The 19,089-nt window shown below is 40.4% G+C and overlaps 1 protein-coding gene across 1 annotated transcript in view; it reads left to right on the top strand.

The window, feature by feature from the left end:
• DNAH6 (dynein axonemal heavy chain 6) overlaps nt 1-19,089 on the top strand; it is a 192,235-nt gene that overhangs the window by 137,724 nt on the left and 35,422 nt on the right. Inside the window, exons 63-66 of the mRNA XM_072115444.1 lie at nt 877-1,019; nt 3,493-3,683; nt 6,223-6,383; nt 10,771-10,859. Coding sequence (XP_071971545.1) covers nt 877-1,019; nt 3,493-3,683; nt 6,223-6,383; nt 10,771-10,859 — 584 coding nt within the window. The remainder of the gene's footprint in view (nt 1-876; nt 1,020-3,492; nt 3,684-6,222; nt 6,384-10,770; nt 10,860-19,089) is intronic.

The following is a 19,089-nucleotide window of genomic DNA, read 5'->3' as shown; positions in this document are numbered from 1 at the left end:
CACTCAGTCCGAATCAGTCAGATTGTTCGATAGCATGCTGCCTAAATTGTGTTGCATGGAAGCCAGCACAGCTACACGAAAAAAAGGGTCGCATGCGACACAATCGCAACGCACCTGCCACTTAAATACCTGTGCAAGCCATTTTGCTATTAAAGAACAGACACAGTGCGAAAAAAGGGCATGGCAAAGAGGCACAAAGCCTCCTTGTCCTCAATGAATTAATGCAGCTTTGGTGTAGTTCACTTTAAAACTAACTTCTTTGGTTAATAGTTTTAATCTTTATTAAATATACAAATCTTTTTATATAAAAAGTCAACCAAAAAGCAGCACTCTCACCATTTTGAAGCCTACAGCTGCAAACAGCACAACTCTCTTCATAGGTCTGTTGATACATTCAACATTCTAATGCAGATATGGTGACTGTAGTAAAATGTGAGACAATGGTGCACTAATCCCTTAATAGGTGTATCCGAACACAATCTTTTTATTTAAGTCTTTTTTTTTTTATTTAAGTCAATCTTTTTATTTAAGTCTGCATTATAATGTATATAATGTTATAATGTCTTTTTATTCATCTGTAAACTGTATTAATAAATTGACATTTATGCTTTTTCATTCCACTTTTTTTTTACATTCCCAATACGGTTTTGTATTTCAATCTGCGAGGACACAACCCTAACTAAGAAAATATATGCCAAAAATGTTATATTTTAGGGTCTCCAAAAATTTCTTATAGCATACTTGTCAAGAGACTGAGAACATTGTTCATGTTCCACTCAAAGTCTGGTAGATATTTGAGAGCATTCTCTCCAATTCCTTGTCAATGTTATAATCTATTGAGAAATTTAGTTATTTATTTTGTTTTTATTTTTTCAGGTGCTCTTGAAGTTCAGATTAACCCCAGTTCTTGGGATGGCTATAACATGCAGGCATCTGCTGGTGAAGCACAAGGGGCATGGGATGAGAAGCTTAATTTATTTCAGAAGTTAATTCTTGCTAAAAGTGTGATGGAAGAGAAGGTAACGTATTATAAGTGATTGTAAATTAAAATGAAAAAAGTATTCAGTAGAGTAAATTAAGTTATTTTAATGGACTGTGGAGAAACGTGTCAAAAAGTAGAGCATGTCCTAGTCAGAACCATCTTTCCATGGGAAAACAGCCACCATTCTTCTAAAAAAGACAGTTATTGTTTCCATATGCTACTAAAGATCCAGCCATGGAGGTGTGGGATCTCCAGTATACAGTCAAGCTACCCAACCTCCTGAATGAGGCTGATATTGCTAACCTGACCCTCCTTATGAATGAGGACTTTGAGAGAGAGAGACATCTCTGTGACATTGAAGAGAATTCCTATCGGTGGGGTCTTTGTAAGTAGTGGCTCTAATCCCATAGACATAGCCATCAGTAAACCATGTATAAAGACATCTAAAAGTTACTGTGTGTGGGTTTGTGGGAGAGAATTGTTGGTGACAACTTACCTTTAAGTTTTGGCCATACATTATGATTTAGGAAACAAATCTGCTTCCAAAGCTGAGAGGAAAGCTTTGTTTGCGCATTGCATTAATAAAATAAATTCTACTACTGCACTTCTTCACATTTGTTTGTTTAACATTGCTCGAATTAATTATCTCTTAATTGCCAGGCCAGGAATAAAGAATTGTGTACCTAAGCAAACAAATTAAAGAACATTTTAGCATATTTTATTCCCATGCTGTTAGCATCCAAACCTCTACAAACAGTGGTTAATATTTATAAATGGAAACTTTTCTTAATAGCATTAATGTTTTTTGCAAGGGGATATAATCAGTATTTGATGTAAAAAACAGGGATTAACCTTTAGTACTAAAATCTTTAGCAACTTTACATTTTTACAAGTTTCAGAACCTGTAATTAATTCAAGTTGATATATCAGCTTAATTTGCCACACTATATAACAGCAGCATATTACAACTATTGTCTAGGACAGTGATGGCGAACCTTTTAGAGACCGAGTGCCCAAACTGCAACCCAGACCCACTTATTTATTGCAAAGTGCCAACACAGCAATTCTAGCATTAACTTATTAAAATCATCTTGCTCCGTGCTGCAGCTTTCAACGGTCCTGTGGACACCAATATCGTTGACAGAAGGAGGGAAAATTCAGATTGCCATTGGAGTTCCCTTTACGACCAGGAAGAATTATGGAGCTAAGAGCAGGAGCTTCAATGGCGCCAATGATAATCTGCCCATTTCCACACCTTCTCTTCCTGCAGTCTCAGAAAGACCCACTTTAAAATAACGCCGAGTGTGTCATGCCCTGGGATACCTGGGCCTGCAGGAGGTTGTGTCTGGTGAATTCTGTGCTGGGGCAACAACCCAAGTGCCCACTGAGAGGGCTCAGAGTGCCACCTCTGGCACCTGTGCCATAGGTTCGCCACCACTGGTCTAGGAGGAGGACTGAAATAATTCATGGGAATTATAATACTTGGACAGTGTTCTCCACCGGCATATATTTTGTGTTTGACCAGATACTGTGTAGATGCTGTAATCTTGATGGTCTGTACCCAAAATTATGTTACCTATTTCATCTGCCCCAGCTTCTGTTTTCCTGCTTTACCTGCAGTCTTTCTCTCCTTTCCTTTGCTTCTGCATATGACGCATTCCTGGTTGCATGCACTTCTTACTTCTTCTTGAATGGAACTGGGTCTTAAACACCCATTGTGCCCTTGTCATATATACCCACATCCAGTCCTTCAGGTCTGCTGGTTGTTAGCTGGTCCTGTGCAAAGTTGTGTTTTCTGTATTCCTGACCTTGGGGCACATGTGTCATAGCTTTTTGGTTGGCACTTTTTCAAGTTTCCTGAAGTTGGACTACTTAATCATTGCAATGTATCTTAAGTTTTTCCCTTTGTGATACATGTGATGAGTTGCCTGTTTAGTCTCACTTTTGCAACTTTTTGGGGTTTTTGGTGTGCAACTTTTATACCCAAATAGAAACTGCGAAAGTAAGTCTGGGTCTAGCATGCTTTGTTTTGAGACTCATAACATGCAAGAATGGGACAATTTAAGAGCCCAAAAGTCTCAAATATTGAACAAACATCTGGGCTACAAAGATAAATCCGGCACACTGCATTAAATCATTGAGGTGGCTAACTTTGGTAGGCTGCATGGTTCTTCACCTAAAACATCGCAAACTGTGAAAAGTCTCACAAAAAGTCTCAGAAAAAAAAGAAAAAGAATGGAGTAGGAGTGATACATGTCCCCCTTTGTCTATTTTCTAGTTTTTTGGCTTGACTTGACTCTGATCTGAATCTGCCTGCAATGATCTCTGCCTGTACATTGGATACTGTCCGATGGCTGTCTGACCTGACCTTTTGCTTGCATCTTTGCCATAGTAATAGTTCAGCTACGTTCTTAATTTTACACTGATGCTTAACATTGTACTTATTGTTGTCCTTTGTGTAGAGACTTCAATTCTTTATATTTTTTTATCTATTATTTTATAAATTCTAGGTTGTCTTTGGTATCACAGAGTTTGTGATCAATAATTTGGGGAAGAAATTTATTGAGAATCCTCCAGTTGATCTTGCTACCCTTTATCAAGACATGTCACCCCCTACACCCTTAATCTTTATATTAAGTACTGGATCAGATCCCATGGGAGCATTTCAAAGATTTGCAAAAGAAAAAGGATACTTAGAACGGTAAAGTAGATTAACATTTTTATGTGACTGCGTAATTATATTATTCATATTAAATTAACTATTTAAAGCAGCGGTTCTCAACCTTTGGGTCGCGACCCGGGGGGGGGGGTCGAACGACCAAAACACAGGGGTCGTGATTCTAATACGTTTTTGCCGCGATTCGTGGCAAAAACGGAATAGAACATGTGCAATGATCACTCGCTGCTTGAGGACCTGTGGCTGCTGTGTATATATTCTTGTACATAGGGGCAGTATTATAGTAGTTATATTCTTGTACATAGGGGGCAGTATTATAGTAGGTATATTCTTGTACATAGGGGGCATTATTATAGTAGTTATATTCTTGTACATAGGGGCAGTATTATAGTAGTTATATTCTTGTACATAGGAGCAGTATTATAGTAGTTATATTCTTGTACATAGGGGAGCAGTATTATAGTAGTGATATTCCTGTACATAGGGGGCAGTATTATAGTAGTTATATTCTTGTACATAGGGAGCAGTATTATAGTCGTTATATTCCTGTACATAGGGGGCAGTATTATAGTAGTTATATTCTTGTACATAGGAGCAGTATTATAGTAGTTATATTCTTGTACATAGGGGAGCAATATTATAGTAGTGATATTCCTGTACATAGGGGGCAGTATTATAGTAGTTATATTCTTGTACATAGGGAGCAGTATTATAGTAGTTATATTCTTGTACATAGGGGAGCAGTATTATAGTCGTTATATTCTTGTACATGGTTTGGGGTCACCGCAACATGAGGAATTGTATTGCGGGGTCACAGTGTTAGAAAGGTTGAGAACCACTGATTTAAAGTGATATGTCAGGTGATTCTTCTACCCAGGGAAGAGATTATTTATTGTCATTGTACTAAATCACACTTGTCTGACGTGATTGACATGCCCTTTATGAAGTAAGTCTGATGCACTCCAGCTAAAGATTCAAAGATAACAACCAAAATACAAAGAGGGTGGGTATAGTAGACTCCCAACCTGACTACACCGCTATGGTCAAAAGCAAATTACAAATGGTGAGTACAAACTATTACATAACCTTTAACTCCTTAATGTAAAAATGAAAGATTAAAATATGCATAAAAGGACCGACCAATTAGTCATGAATCATGAATGACACAAAAGCACAAATTCCTACTACTCATGGGATAACCCCCCTTTAATGGATCCACATATCTTATTGATTGAATTATGTCCAGGGCTCCAAAGTGACGTTCCTCACGTAGGAGTTTCCCTGATATGCCTTATATTCTCCAACTCGGAGCCCTAAACAGCTACCACCCTGACTGGAACCTGCCCCTAGTTGGGCACACTGTCCCTAAGGTGTCTAAATGCAAGAGTCAGAGAAGTCAACATGTGAAGTGAAAGTAATCAGAGAGAACCTGGTCAAGATACCTTGACCAAGTTATCTCTCTGGCACAGGTATACACATTTTTAAGATAACATTTTTACTTGTGTACTTGGATTGTGTTACTGTTGTAGCCATTTTTGTTGGCAAAATACACTGGGGCACATTTACTTAAATGTGCCCCAGTTGATGGCTGCAACTGATTCATTAAGAACACCAGAAATCATAAATCTGTCACTTCCCCACACTGGCCCGACAGAGTTCACCAACTTTTTTGTGGTGCACCTTTAACATATGGTGTGTAACACAATTTTCATGTTATCAGTCGGACCGACGGCCGGCACGTCCTCTAATTTTTGTTGCATGAAGGCTAGAGCAGTTGCACCACAAAAGGGTCGCATGCGACACAATAGCGGCGCAGAGACTTCTTAAATAATGTGTAAGCTATTTGAGCCTACAAGAACGCGCTAAGTCCAACAAAAGTGCGGGGCAAATTCCTTAGTAAATGTGCCACACTGTGTAATTAGGGCTCATTATTATCAATCAATAAGGCTTTATGAATGCAATATATAAAATATTAAATATTGTGAATTGGGGAAATAATGGGACAGATTTATTAACCTGTTTACATCAGAGTTCTGTTGTAGTTACCCAAAAAAAAACCTTGCAACACATTTATTAAAAGGTTGTAAAAAGGTTTTAGACACTTTTATGTCTGGTTCTCTAGAAGGGGCATGTCCTCTGTAAAAGTGGTGTGGTTCAGGCTACAAATTATATCAGACAATTGCAAAATTGTCACACACAGCGTCGCACGTCACACTCAGCGCCGTGAACACAGGAAACCGCCATCTTGGTTTCCACGGATCGTCAAATAGCAGAGCAGGGAACTTATTGTTCCCTGGCTCTGCCATAGCATTAAGCATTAGTATGCGGCATGCCCATGGGCGGTAGTTACGGCGGTCAGCCCGGACCCAAAAACACAGTGGGCGATTCGCCCACATTTGGTCCCTATGATCCGGCCCTGAGTACAACATTTTATGCTGTCTGTATCACTTTCATTTATATTGTTGCTTGAATTCGATATAAAAAATGTTGAAGAATTTGTAATGATCCATTTGCATGCTCATTTCCAAATTTTATTGATATGTGCTTTTTCAATAATTTATAGGGTGCAGTCAATTTCTCTTGGACAAGGACAGGGGCCAATCGCAGAAAGAATGATTAAGGATGCTATGAAAAGTGGAAATTGGGTGTTTCTACAAAATTGCCACCTGGCTGTATCATGGATGTTGCCAATGGAAGAACTTATAAAAAGCTTTACTGAACCAAGTATGTGAAATAGTAAAATAATATTTTTCAGTAATATTGTATTGTGATTATATGTATAACTATCCGAGTTTCTTCCAAATATATTTTCTAACTTTTACAGTATATAGTTTACTATTTGTCATGTGACTTTTCTCACTTCCATTTCACTGGCTTTGTAGATGTCATTCTTCATAAGAACTAGATCAGTGACCTGAGTGGATGTTAAGATGTCAGAATATTGAAGTGACACTTGCCTTGTTCTGCTTTGCTTGCGGAAATTAATTTGATTTTGCTTTGCCTGGAAAAGCCCAAGTGAAAATCCCTTACTTTCCTGTTCTTGATGGAGAAAAAAGTGACCCCCAAACCTTACACAGCAGTAAAGATTAAGGGCATCCCTTGTCATTTTTATTTTATCGACGTGTTAGTGTAAAAATCCTTGTTCTATTCTTTACTTAGACTTGAGAAACATCACATTACAGTTGAAAGCTGGAGATTACATACACTATATAAAAAATATCCATATTTTTCTCATTATTAGAATAAACCTTTCCAGTTTACGGTCAATTAGGATTACTAAAATTAAGTCAGCAGCTGAGCCACTAGAGCACTGTTCAGACTGCCACCTGAAGTGAACCAGAAGAATTCAGCATCTTCTCAGCCTAACCATATGAACAGAGGAAGACTCTGACTCTGCCACAGAGAGGCCACCGGATCCGCATTAGGACCACTAGGTTTGGAAGGGTTTGGGATAATCTAAGGTTACCTGGACATGAAGAGCTTTGCCACAGACCCATGAAGGCTCCTCAGAATCAAGAATTTTTTAATCTCAAATTCTTCCTGCATAACAGAAGCTTGCAAGACATAAGGAAAGTATTTTTTTCAAGTTACCTTACCAAATTCCCAACAAAAAAAGAGAACACTGCTCACCCCTTGAACCACCTGATCTGTGGTCAGAAAAGTACCAGAAGCGACCAATACCAACAGATCAGGAGCTGGACTATCTGTTACGAAAAGTCCTTCCTTCTAGAAAATGTTCAAATCAATTTCCTATGTTGTCAATAAAGTTGAATCTTATTGGAAGAGAGTTGTGGACCTGCACAAGTCTGGTTCATCCTTGAGTGCAAGGTCCAGAAAACTGAGGATGCCTCATTCATCTACATAAAATTATATACAAGTACAAACAAGTTGGGAATGTCCACCCATGGAAAATCAAGAGGAAAGTATTTTTTTTCAAGATGCCTTACCAAATTCACAGCTAAAAATAGAGAACACTGCTGACCCCTTGAACCACCTGATCCGTGGTCAGAAAAGTACCATAAGTGACCAATACAAACAGATCAAGAGTTGGACTTATCGGTTACCAAAAGTCCATCCTTTTAGAAAATGTTCAAATCAATTTCCTGCTGGATAAATTTCTGCAAGGTCCAGAAAACTGAAGATCTGTACTTATAATTATACAAGTATAATTTTTGAAGAAATCATAATGATAATAATAATAATTCACGGTGGCTTAGTGGGTAGCATTACATCCCTGCAGGATCAATTGAGTTGAATCTTATAGGAAGATACTTGTGGACTTACACAGGTCTGGTTCATCCTTGAGTGCAAGGTCCAGAAAAAAGAAGATCTGTACATATAATTATACAAGTATAATTTTTGAATAAATAATAATGATAATAATAATTCACAGTGACTTAGTGGGTAGCATTACATCCCTGCAGCACTGGGGATCTGGGTTCAAGTCTTAGGGTCAACATCTGCAAAGAGTTTGTATGTTCTCTCCATGTTTGCGTGGGTTTCCTCCAGTTTCCTCCCACACTCCAAAACATACTGGTGGGTTGATTAGATTGTGAGCCCCATGGGGGCAGGGACTGATCTGACAAGCGCTGTACATCGCTGCGTAATCTGTGTATATAACTAAAGAAATTATTATTAATTATTATAATTCCTGTATTTATATAGTGCACACAGATTACGCAGCGCTACAAAGGGCTTGCCAAATCGGTCCCTGTCCCCAATGGAGCTCACAATCTAATCAACCTACCAGTATGTTTTGGAGTGTGGGAGGAAACCAGAGGACCCGGAGAAAAAAATGCTATGTTCCTAGGCAGAATTTAGTCTCTCATACATGGTTGAATATTAGGGGCAGCCATAAATTTGGGTGTCGCACATCCAACTTTGCGATCACATTATCTATTTAGTCACTTGTACACACTGCCATTTGCAGCTTACGAATGGTATGAATGGTTCTCTTGTATGGCAGTATATGGTGGGATCAATAAGACAACCTATGGTTAAAGTACCATAGGTGGGTGTGAAAATAGTCAAATAAAAATTCAAAAAAAAAATTCAAATCACCCCCTTTCCCTAGAAGTCATATTAATATAAATAAACAGTTAAAATTCTAAACACGTTAGGTATCATCGCATCCGAAAATGCCGATCTATTAAAATATGATAACGGTTTTTCATGCCGTTTAACCCCGTATCAGAAAATAGGGCCTAAAGTCGAAAATGGCCATTTTTTGCCATTTTGAAAAATATAAAAAATTCAATAAAAAGTGATCAAAAGGCCATACAGTCCTAAAAAGTGAAGCATTGAAAACGTCATCAAAAGTCACAAAAAACGACACTACCCACAGCTCCATACACCAAAGTATGAAAAAGTTATGAGTGGCAGAAGATGGCAAAATTTAAAAAAAAATTCTGTACAGGAGGTTTTAATTTTTTTTAGATGTATGAAAACATTATTAAACCTATACAAATTTGGTATCCCTGTGATGATACTGACCCAAAGAATGAAGTAGACATGTCACTTGAGGCGCACAGTTTAAGCAGTGTAATAAGCAGTGGCGCAAATGCATTTTTACACCAATTTCACTGCATTTGGAATTTTTTCCCCACTTCCCAGTACACAACATGGAATATTAAATACCATCACTATGACGTGCAATTTGTTACGCAGAAAATAAGCCCTCAAGCAGCTGTTTACATGAAAAAAATAAAAAGTTATATATTGTTGAAGGTGGGGAGTGAGAAAAACAAAAAGGGCCAGGTTGTGAAGGGGTTAATATATATATACTGTATATACTCGTGTATAAGTCGATTTTTTTCAGCACAAAAAATGTCCTGAAAACTGTCTCCTCGGCTTATACACTCGTCTATTCAAAAAAATAAACTTATATACTCACCCTCCGGCGCCCCGATGCTCCACGCGGCTCCCTGATGTCGGTGCGGTCTGTCTTCTTTCTTCCCTGTGGCTCCTCTTCTTTCTTCTGTCATGGACGCGGCCATGTTATCTTCCTGGCCGGTGCGCCTGCTGGAAGAAAACATGGCCGCATCCATGACAGAAGACAGAAGAGGAGCCGCGGGGAAGAAAGAAGACGGAACGCGCCAACATCGGGGACATTGAGGAGCTGCACCGACATCTGAGGGTGAGTATAAAAGTTTTTTTTTTAAGTGCTGGGGCTGGCTGTATACTACTATGCGCTGGCTGTATAGTACATGGGGGCAGGCTGGCTGTATATTACTGGGGCAGGCTGGCTGTATGCTGCTGGGGGGTGGCTGGCTGTATACTACATGGTGGCTGGCTGTATACTACTGAGGGCAGGCTGCCTGTATACTACATGGGGGCTGGCTAGATGTTTACTACATGGGGGCTGGATGTATACTACTAGGGGCTTGCTGGCTGTATGCTACTAGGGGCTGGCTGGCTGTATACTACTAGGGGCTGGTTGTATACTAATGGGGACTGGCTGGCTGTATACTACATGGGAGCTGGCTGGCTGTATACTACTAGGGGCTGGCTTGCTGTATAATACAAGGGGCTGGCTGGCTGTATACTACTAGGGGGTGGCTGTATACTTCCGGGGCTGGCTGTATACTACATGGGACTGGCTGTATACTACATGGGGGCAGGCTGGCTTTATACTACTGGGAGCTGGATGACTATATACTACTGGGGGCTTGCTGGCTATATACTGCGAGGGGGGGGGAGCTGTGACCAATGCATTTCCCACCCTCGGCTTATACTCAAGTCAATAGTTTTTCCCAGTTTTTGGTGGTAAAATTAGGGGTCTCGGCTTATACTCGGGTCGGCTTATACTCGAGTATATACGGTATATATGTTTTTCTCTCCTCTTGGCCTGGGTTGTGGATGGGTGGGTTTTTTTAGGGAGAAAGTGGATGGATTATGGTTAAACTATAGGTATGATGTAATTTTAACACTTGTACTTGTAATATATCGGATATCGATTGTAATATATGTGCAAAGTATTTTGTATGTGTCATGTTTTTATATGTAAGATGATGAGTAAAAGAAATTAATTTAAATTAAAAGAAATGGCAAGCTGCTCGATCTACCTTTTCTTCATTGTAAGAATAATTTTTCTTTTTTACTCTGTTTACAGATGTTTCCATAAATGAAAACTTCAGACTGTTTTTAAGCTCAATGCCAAGTAGAACATTTCCTGTCACAGTTCTCCAGAATTCTGTAAAGGTGAGCATACCTGGAATGCAGTCTGTAAGAGCTGTTGTTTTTTCTATATGCCACGATTATGTTTCAATAGTAATCGACTCCTTTGAATATTATTTTTCATTAAATTGCACTTATAACATAACAAAATACATTTTTGTATTAGGTCTCCAAAAATTCTAAACTTTTTGCCATCTGCAACCAGAGCCATATTTAATGATGATGCTGCACTTGGCACTCAATGCTTGCACCCCCTATAAGTGCTGTCAAGCTAACGGCTCTGCCCATGACCGCCAGCACGTTACTAGAAGAGAGCAGCGCTGAGCCCAGGAGGAGTCTCTACAATTGTCCACTGCTAGAATTAGATTCAAAAACTGATTCAAACTGTGTTCACACAATGGGGCACATTTACTTACTAACCGCCCCGTTGCGATTCCCACTGTGCGTTGTCCGACGAGGATTCGGATCTGCCGCGATTCACTAAGATAGTGCGTCCAATTTCCTGCATGTCTTGCTTCCCCTGCTGAGGTCCACCAGAGTTCACCGTCTTCTTCCCAGGGCATGTGAGTGCTGATCTTGCGACTTAATTTGGTTTCTAAATTCCGCGGTTTGTCCGAATCAGTTGGGTTGTCCGTCGTCTACGTTCCCCAATTTGTGTCACATGCAAGCCGGGGCCGATGCGCCACAATCTGATCACATGCGATATAGGGCAAAAAAGTAAAAAGTCCGGAAACCCGATGAAAATTCGGTGTTCTGACCCTTAGTAAATGTGCCCCAATGTGTTCGCCTTGTGTCTTTAAATGCATTGTGCAAATTGCTTCATCACATGTAAATACATTTTCTTAGTAGCAACATGCGTGTGGTGTGTGACATTGTTAGTATTAGTATTAATAATTTACACTCACCGGCCACTTTATTAGGTACACCATTCTAGTAACGGGTTGGACCCCCTTTTGCCTTCAGAACTGCCTCAATTCTTCGTGGCATAGATTCAACAAGGTGCTGGAAGCATTCCTCAGAGATTTTGGTCCATATTGACATGATGGCATCACACAGTTGCCGCAGATTTGTCGGCTGCACATCCATGATGCGAATCTCCCGTTCCACCACATCCCAAAGATGCTGTATTGGATTGAGATCTGGTGACTGTGGAGGCCATTTGAGTACAGTGAACTCATTGTCATGTTCAAGAAACCAGTCTGAGATGATTCCAGCTTTATGACATGGCGCATTATCCTGCTGAAAGTAGCCATCAGATGTTGGGTACATTGTGGTCATAAAGCGATGGACATGGTCAGCAACAATACTCAGGTAGGCTGTGGCGTTGCAACGATGCTCAATTGGTACCAAGGCACACCATGACACCACCACCAACAGCCTGAACCGTTGATACAAGGCAGAATGGATCCATGCTTTCATGTTGTTGACGCCAAATTCTGACCCTACCATCCGAATGTCGCAGCAGAAATCGAGACTCATCAGACCAGGCAACGTTTTTCCAATCTTCTACTGTCCAATTTCGATGAGCTTGTGCAAATTGTAGCTTCAGTTTCCTGTTCTTAGCTGAAAGGAGTGGCACCCGGTGTGGTCTTCTGCTGCTGTAGCCCATCTGCCTCAAAGTTCGACGTACTGTGCGTTCAGAGATGCTCTTCTGTCGATTTGAGTCACTGTTGCCTTTCTAGCATCCCGAACCAGTCTGCTCATTCTCCTCTGACCTCTGGCATCAACAAGGCATTTCCGCCCACAGAACTGCCGCTCACTGGATGTTTTTTCTTTTTCGGACCATTCTCTGTAAACCGTAGAGATGGTTGTGCGTGAAAATCCCAGTAGATCAGCAGTTTCTGAAATACTCAGACCAGCCCTTCTGGCACCAACAACCATGCCACGTTCAAAGGCACTCAAATCACCTTTCTTCCCCATACTGATGCTCGGTTTGAACTGCAGGAGATTGTCTTGACCATGTCTACATGCCTAAATGCACTAAGTTGCCATCATGTGATTGGCTGATTAGAAAATAAGTGTTAACAAGCAGTTGGACAGGTGTACCTAATAAAGTGGCCGGTGAGTGTATATAGTGCACACAGATTACGCAGTGCTGCACAGAGCTTGCCAAATCAGTCAATGTATCATTTAAAAGGTATGCTCGGAGGATGCATTTCCGGCTCATAACAGGTTATTCGTGTTGATCATTAGCATGCCAAATAATTGTCATCTGTCAATACAGACTGACAGGCAGTCTATTAGACACATCCTAATAGGAATTTATGCATGGTAGAGCTAGGAGACTTTGTAAGTCAAGTGGCATCAATGCTGAAGGAGCTCCCTCCTCTGTCCCACCATTTAGACATTGCTACACTGACAGAGGGGTCTGAAGAGTTAAAGGGCCCTGATCAGTGTTAACACTGGACACTGTATTTACTTTTAATGAACTTTTTAAAAAACACAAAGGTGTTTAGTGATTAATATAATTTCAGCACAGCAGGGAGGAGATTCTTTTTATCTGCGTTTACACTGAAATGCTTGCAATCGGGAACATGCTCCATGTGCCAACTAAAGCCAACTAACCCTAAGCTACTGACCCACTAACATATATAGTGCCCTCCACAACAGACAGATATGTCCACAGCAGAGCCCCTCTTTACAGAAATGTCCACAGCAGATGGCCCTTTAATGAAATGTCCACAGCAGATACCCCCTTTACATAAATGTCAAATCAGATTCCCCTTTACATAATTGTCCATAGCTTGGCCCCCATTTTACAGAAATGTCCACAGCAGATAACCCCTTTAAAGAAATGTCCACATCAGATACCCCCATTTACATAAATGTCCACAGCAGATGCCCCCTTTCATGAAATGTTCACATCAGATGCCCTCTTGAAAAAAACCCATGCAATCATTTTCATTGTATTCCTAGAACTTTGCTAGACCCTAGAGTCCTGCTCCTCCCTTCAGGTTCTGCAAAAGCTATAATTCAATTAATCTGGTACTGACAGAAGCCCTGTCAGTAACCTACTGATTGGCCTTTGCCTTAAAGGAAATCTACCACCAGGATGAAGGATTGTAAACCAAACACACTGACATACTGGTGTGTGCAGAAGCATCTCTTCTTGTAGCTTCATATGCCTTTATTTTTAAGAAAAAGGGGTTTTAAAAATTATGCAGATGAGCCTTCAGGGCTCCAAACTCCATTGACATCTATAGAGCCTGGAGCCCCTGTGGCTCATTTGCATAATTTGTGAAACCTTTTTATTGTTAAAACAAGTCCTAAGAAGCTAAAAGAAAAGCAGATCCTGTCAGAGGGGGCACACACCAGTATATCAGTGTACTTGGTTTTCAGTTCTTTATCCTGGTGGTAGATTTCCTTTAAACCTATGCCCTCTTAGCTCTGTGATCTAGGAAAACATGGCCATAAAGTTGCTGGCCTCAGGCAGTAGAAAAATGTTGCAATGTAATTGGCCTCCACAATCTGATACAAAATGAAAATTACATAATAATAATAATAATAATAATAATAATATTAATAATAGTAATAATCTTAAAATGATCAGAAACTGTGATATTTTTCATGTATCATAGTAAGCAAATTATAGCCATGCAGACTCTAGCAAAACTGATCCATTTTTTAGGAATTCTGCCCTTTTGAATTATTCATATTTATCTTACAGCATCAACATTTTTTAAGGTATGAGAGGAAGAATAAAAAGAATATCTTCAAATTGTGGTCAAAATGCAGATTGTGCCTTGAGCCATTTGTCCGGGTATTTGGCTGCTGCTGAAAGCAGCAGAAATTATAATAGAGTTTGTCTTAATTGGCCTTGCACTTATAGGTTGTTCTATGGATGCCTTTATTAGCTTAACAAACAAGTTAAAAACAACAGCACTACCAACTTTCCATATAGTGAGATGGTGATCTCAGTCAAGGATCCAGGAGTCATCAGTCCTAAATTGAAAAACCACAGCTCAGAACAGGTTTGCAGTGTGAACAAAGGTGTCTTTATTCATCTAACGCAACATTTCGACTCCTCATTGTTCACAGTTCACCTGTACTTTGATTTTTCTACTTCAGGAAAGATAGAGAACAGGTTCAAGGCTTTCCGTTATACCTTATCTCTGTATAGTTGCTGCCTGTTCTGTATGTTTACCTGGTTTCGGCTTAAAATAACTGAAAGAAATAACTAAAGACATTGAGAGATATAAATTGGCCATAGTACTTGTGTAAGAGGTATCTGGCATCCGACACAATGCCTATGTAATTAATCAATGTTGTATGCTGAAAATGTGTGAAAATGATTAGTAAGTACTGTTATATGCATTGTATGGGGGTCTTTCTAATAAAAGTTAACTGAAAAATACTTTCAAGACTTTAAAAGACACATTGGGGCACATTTACTTACCCGGCCCATTCGCGATCCAGCGGCGCGTTCTCTGCACAGGATTCGGGTCCGGCTGGGATTTAAGATGGTAGTTCCTCCGCCGTCCACCAGGTGGCGCTGCAGCGCCGAAAATAATCTTAACGCCCCGGAATGCACCATCCCATAGAAGGTGAAGGTGAGCGCTCCCCAAGCGACACAGTTTCGGTTTTTAAATGCGGCGGTTTTTCCGAATACGTCGGGTTTTCGTTCGGCCACGCCCCCCCGATTTCTGTCGCGCGCATGCCGGCCCCGATGCGCCACAATCCGATCGCGTGCGCCAAAAACCCGGGGCAATTCATGTACAAGCGGCGCAAATCGGAAATATTCGGGTAACACGTCGGGAAAACGCGAATCGGGCCCTTAGTAAATGACCCCCATTTAATCTGAAACCATCACTGGAACCTGTTTACCAGAGTGACACTCATCTTGACAGTAATACTAAAGCTTTTAAGTCGTCGTTTGTAGGAAAGCATTGTGATCTCAATTTAGTCTGAGCAGAGAAATGCTTTGCCAGAGTGATTTTTGAAAGGTTTGTCATCTCATGCATCTGCATAATGTTGCTGAGTGGGACTCAAAATGTTATCTGTGGCTCAGCTAAAGACCCTTTCATCAGCACAGGCAAAGTCATAATAATCCCTTCAATCCTGAATGTTTCAGCCTGGGAATGTGATTACATCTTTGTCTCTATAGAATAGTATTCTAAAAGCCACTCTCAGCCTGATTACATCTCAGTTCACATAGAAATGTGCATCTTACAATTTTCTCTTTGCTTACTTGTAATTTGAAAGCAAATAAATATGATTTGATAAATACTTTGCAACATGATGTTTGCAATTTATCATATGAACTATGCGTATAATCACTAGTGGGTACAGCTGACTAAAGAACATGAATAAAGATGTCCTCTTATAGGTGGATGATAGGTTTATCATCCACAATACACAGAATAAGAGATAATTTGTAGATTGCTGGGAGTCTGAGCAACAGTATCATCCACCAATCAGGAAACAGAAGTTTTGTTTTATGATACTGGGTGTCTCTCTTACGTTACTCAGTAACCCCACTCCCTACTGTATATTATTATTTACATAACCAAATTAGTAAATGGAAATGGAGCTTAGTGGCTTTTTAGTGGAACTTATTTGGTCAGTTCTGGATTGACAACATTATTACACAACAGAGCTGTAATCCTGCACGGATGGAAGATCTTTATAGATAATTATTAGAGTAATGTTAGAGCAGTGGTGGCGAACCTATGGCACGGGTGCCAGAAGTGGCACTCGAAGCACTCTCTGTGGGCACCCAGGCCATAACCCCAGCACAGAGTTTCCAGACAGGACTCAAAACCTCCTCCTGTAGTCCCTGGCTACCCAGGATGTACTGTGATCAGTGCTATTTTAAAGGTACACTTAAAGGTACACATCCATAGCTGTCTGGGACTACAGGTGGAGCAAGGAGGTGCAGACATGGCTGAGTTATTACTGGAGCTCCTGCTCTGGGCCCCGCAATTCTTTCTGTTCAGGGGCCCCTGGAAGGAAGCTACAATGATAATCTGAATTTCTCCTCTTTCTTTAAACTGTATTGGTATCTTCAGGACACTGATGCAATTAAAAGCTGTGACAAAACAGGTAGCAACATGTTACTGCTTAATTTGCTATGTTGGCACTTTGCATTTAAAGTGGGTTTGGTCGTAGCTTGGGCACTCTGTCTCTAAAAGGTTCAGCATCACTGTGTTAGAGTAATAGTAATGCTCTTAGAGATTTTGGTCTGTGAAATACAGACAACTGTGTTTGATTATACCTTATACACTATAAAAACATCACAAGAGAAAGGATAAACACCATGGAGGATAGGTGAGATGAGCAATAAACTTGAAGATCTACGGTGACCCTTGCAAGGGTCTATGCACAAAGCTCAAACGAGGCTCAAATACATCAGTAACCATAAAAAAACTATAAACAAGTTGACATATGCACAGTAGACACGACTAGGGGAGGTACATTAGGACATAACGTGCATTTGAGGCTATCTCTTCTTCTACATCCAATGGGGAACAAACATCCATGCTGCAACTACTGTAAATTGATGTGACGTTGGAGTAGTACGAATCCCATGGAACCCAAACAAGATTAAATTTTACCACTCTATATTGCATAAGAGTGAACTTACTTTACTCTGGCACAAAGATCAGCCTGCATAGGAGATGTTGATTGTTTCCACTTGGCAGCAAACAGGCATTTTACCACAGTAAGGAGGTGTAATAAGAGTTTCGTACTATATCTCTCCAGTCCAGCTGGGAAGATGTTTAGATGTTTATGCGCAAGGATCCATGGGTGTGAGGGAAACCGTGATGTTTTGGACCCCTGTAGGGTACCCAAGGTCACTTAGTTATCCTTTTATAATCACTCCCAGAATGCAAGGGTTCTGAGAGGCGCAGGAAGTGATTTAAAGTTGTCCAAACAACTTCCGATTATGGCACAACCATAAATCACAGCCCTGAATGGCTATAAGACCTCTTTCACTAGCCTCAGTTAAACAGAAACTTATCAATCTAATGAAGCTGCCACCAGTTCTTTTTTAGTATAAGTCCAGTCTGTAATGGGATTATATAGGGTGAGGAACCAACCCGGTAGCATGTATATAAGCGAGACTTGGATGTGGGATTTGTGGATCGAGATCAAAGGTTAAGTTTTATATATTTAATTGCCTAAAGGGCACACTAGACAAAACAATGTATATAGTAGAGATATATACAATTAGCAAAGTATAAAATACAAAGGTAGCACTACAAGTATCAGCAGTTCATCAAGTTAGTTAGTTTGTGTGTGGGCCTAATGGAACCTGATAGTCCACACCTTAAGAGCTTCCTCTGCACTTGATGGTATAATGGGTTCCCAGAAAAAGACGATTTGTCCTCAGAGGTGTCTGATTATATCAGGTGCAGACACACCTCTGCCCACCCCCAGGAGGAGTCATGGTTCCATCCTACCTGGTATTACATCCCTAACCTTGGAGAAGCCATAGCTTTTCAAGGGGAAGTCGTAGGGTCCAGGTTCTGGTATAATTGGATCATGGTGAATCCCTGGATCGCATTGAGGGGGATTGTTTATATGTGAAATCTTGCCTCAAGCCTGTCCTGCGAGATGACATTGGTGACGTGGAGTGGAGGAAAAAAGAATAATCAAATATTACTAGGGGTTTGTTATAAGGCTCCAAATATAATGGAGGCAGCAGAGGAAATGCTGATAAGTCAAATGGATGTGGCTTCAGAGCATGGTGAAGTACTAATCATGGGGGAATTTAATTACCCAGATATTGACAGGGGGGGGGGCAGAAACCTGCAGGTCCTTTGAAGGTAGCAGGTTTTTGTCGACAACAAAAGACAATTACCTGTCGCAACTAGGCCTGTAGCCAACAAGAGGAGGGGGCACTTATCCTAACCAAAACACCTGACAGGGTATCAAAATTACAGGTTGGGGGGAACCTAGGTAATAGTGATCATAATATCATTGATTTCGTATTATGCTTTACTAAGAGCGTTAGTGGAGGGGCAACCAACACTCTAAACTTCAGGAGTGCAAATTTTCAGCAACTAAGGGAAGACCTTATAGGCATAAACTGGGACAATGGGGCAGATTTAAGCTGTCTGAAAGTCAGAATATTTCTAGTTGCCCATGGCAACCAATTACAGCTCAGCTTTCATTTTACCATTGCTCATGAATATTTTAAACAGGAGCTGTGATTGGCTTCCATGGGCAACTAGAAATATTCTGACTTTCAGATAGCTTGATAAATCTGCCCAAATGTTCTCAAAGACATAATATTTCCCCGCCCCCCAAT

Source organism: Engystomops pustulosus, chromosome 1 (assembly GCF_040894005.1).
Source record: "Engystomops pustulosus chromosome 1, aEngPut4.maternal, whole genome shotgun sequence".
Taxonomy (NCBI): domain Eukaryota; kingdom Metazoa; phylum Chordata; class Amphibia; order Anura; family Leptodactylidae; genus Engystomops; species Engystomops pustulosus.
Note: the sequence above shows the minus strand (reverse complement) of the source record. Positions and strands in the feature narration are given on the sequence as shown.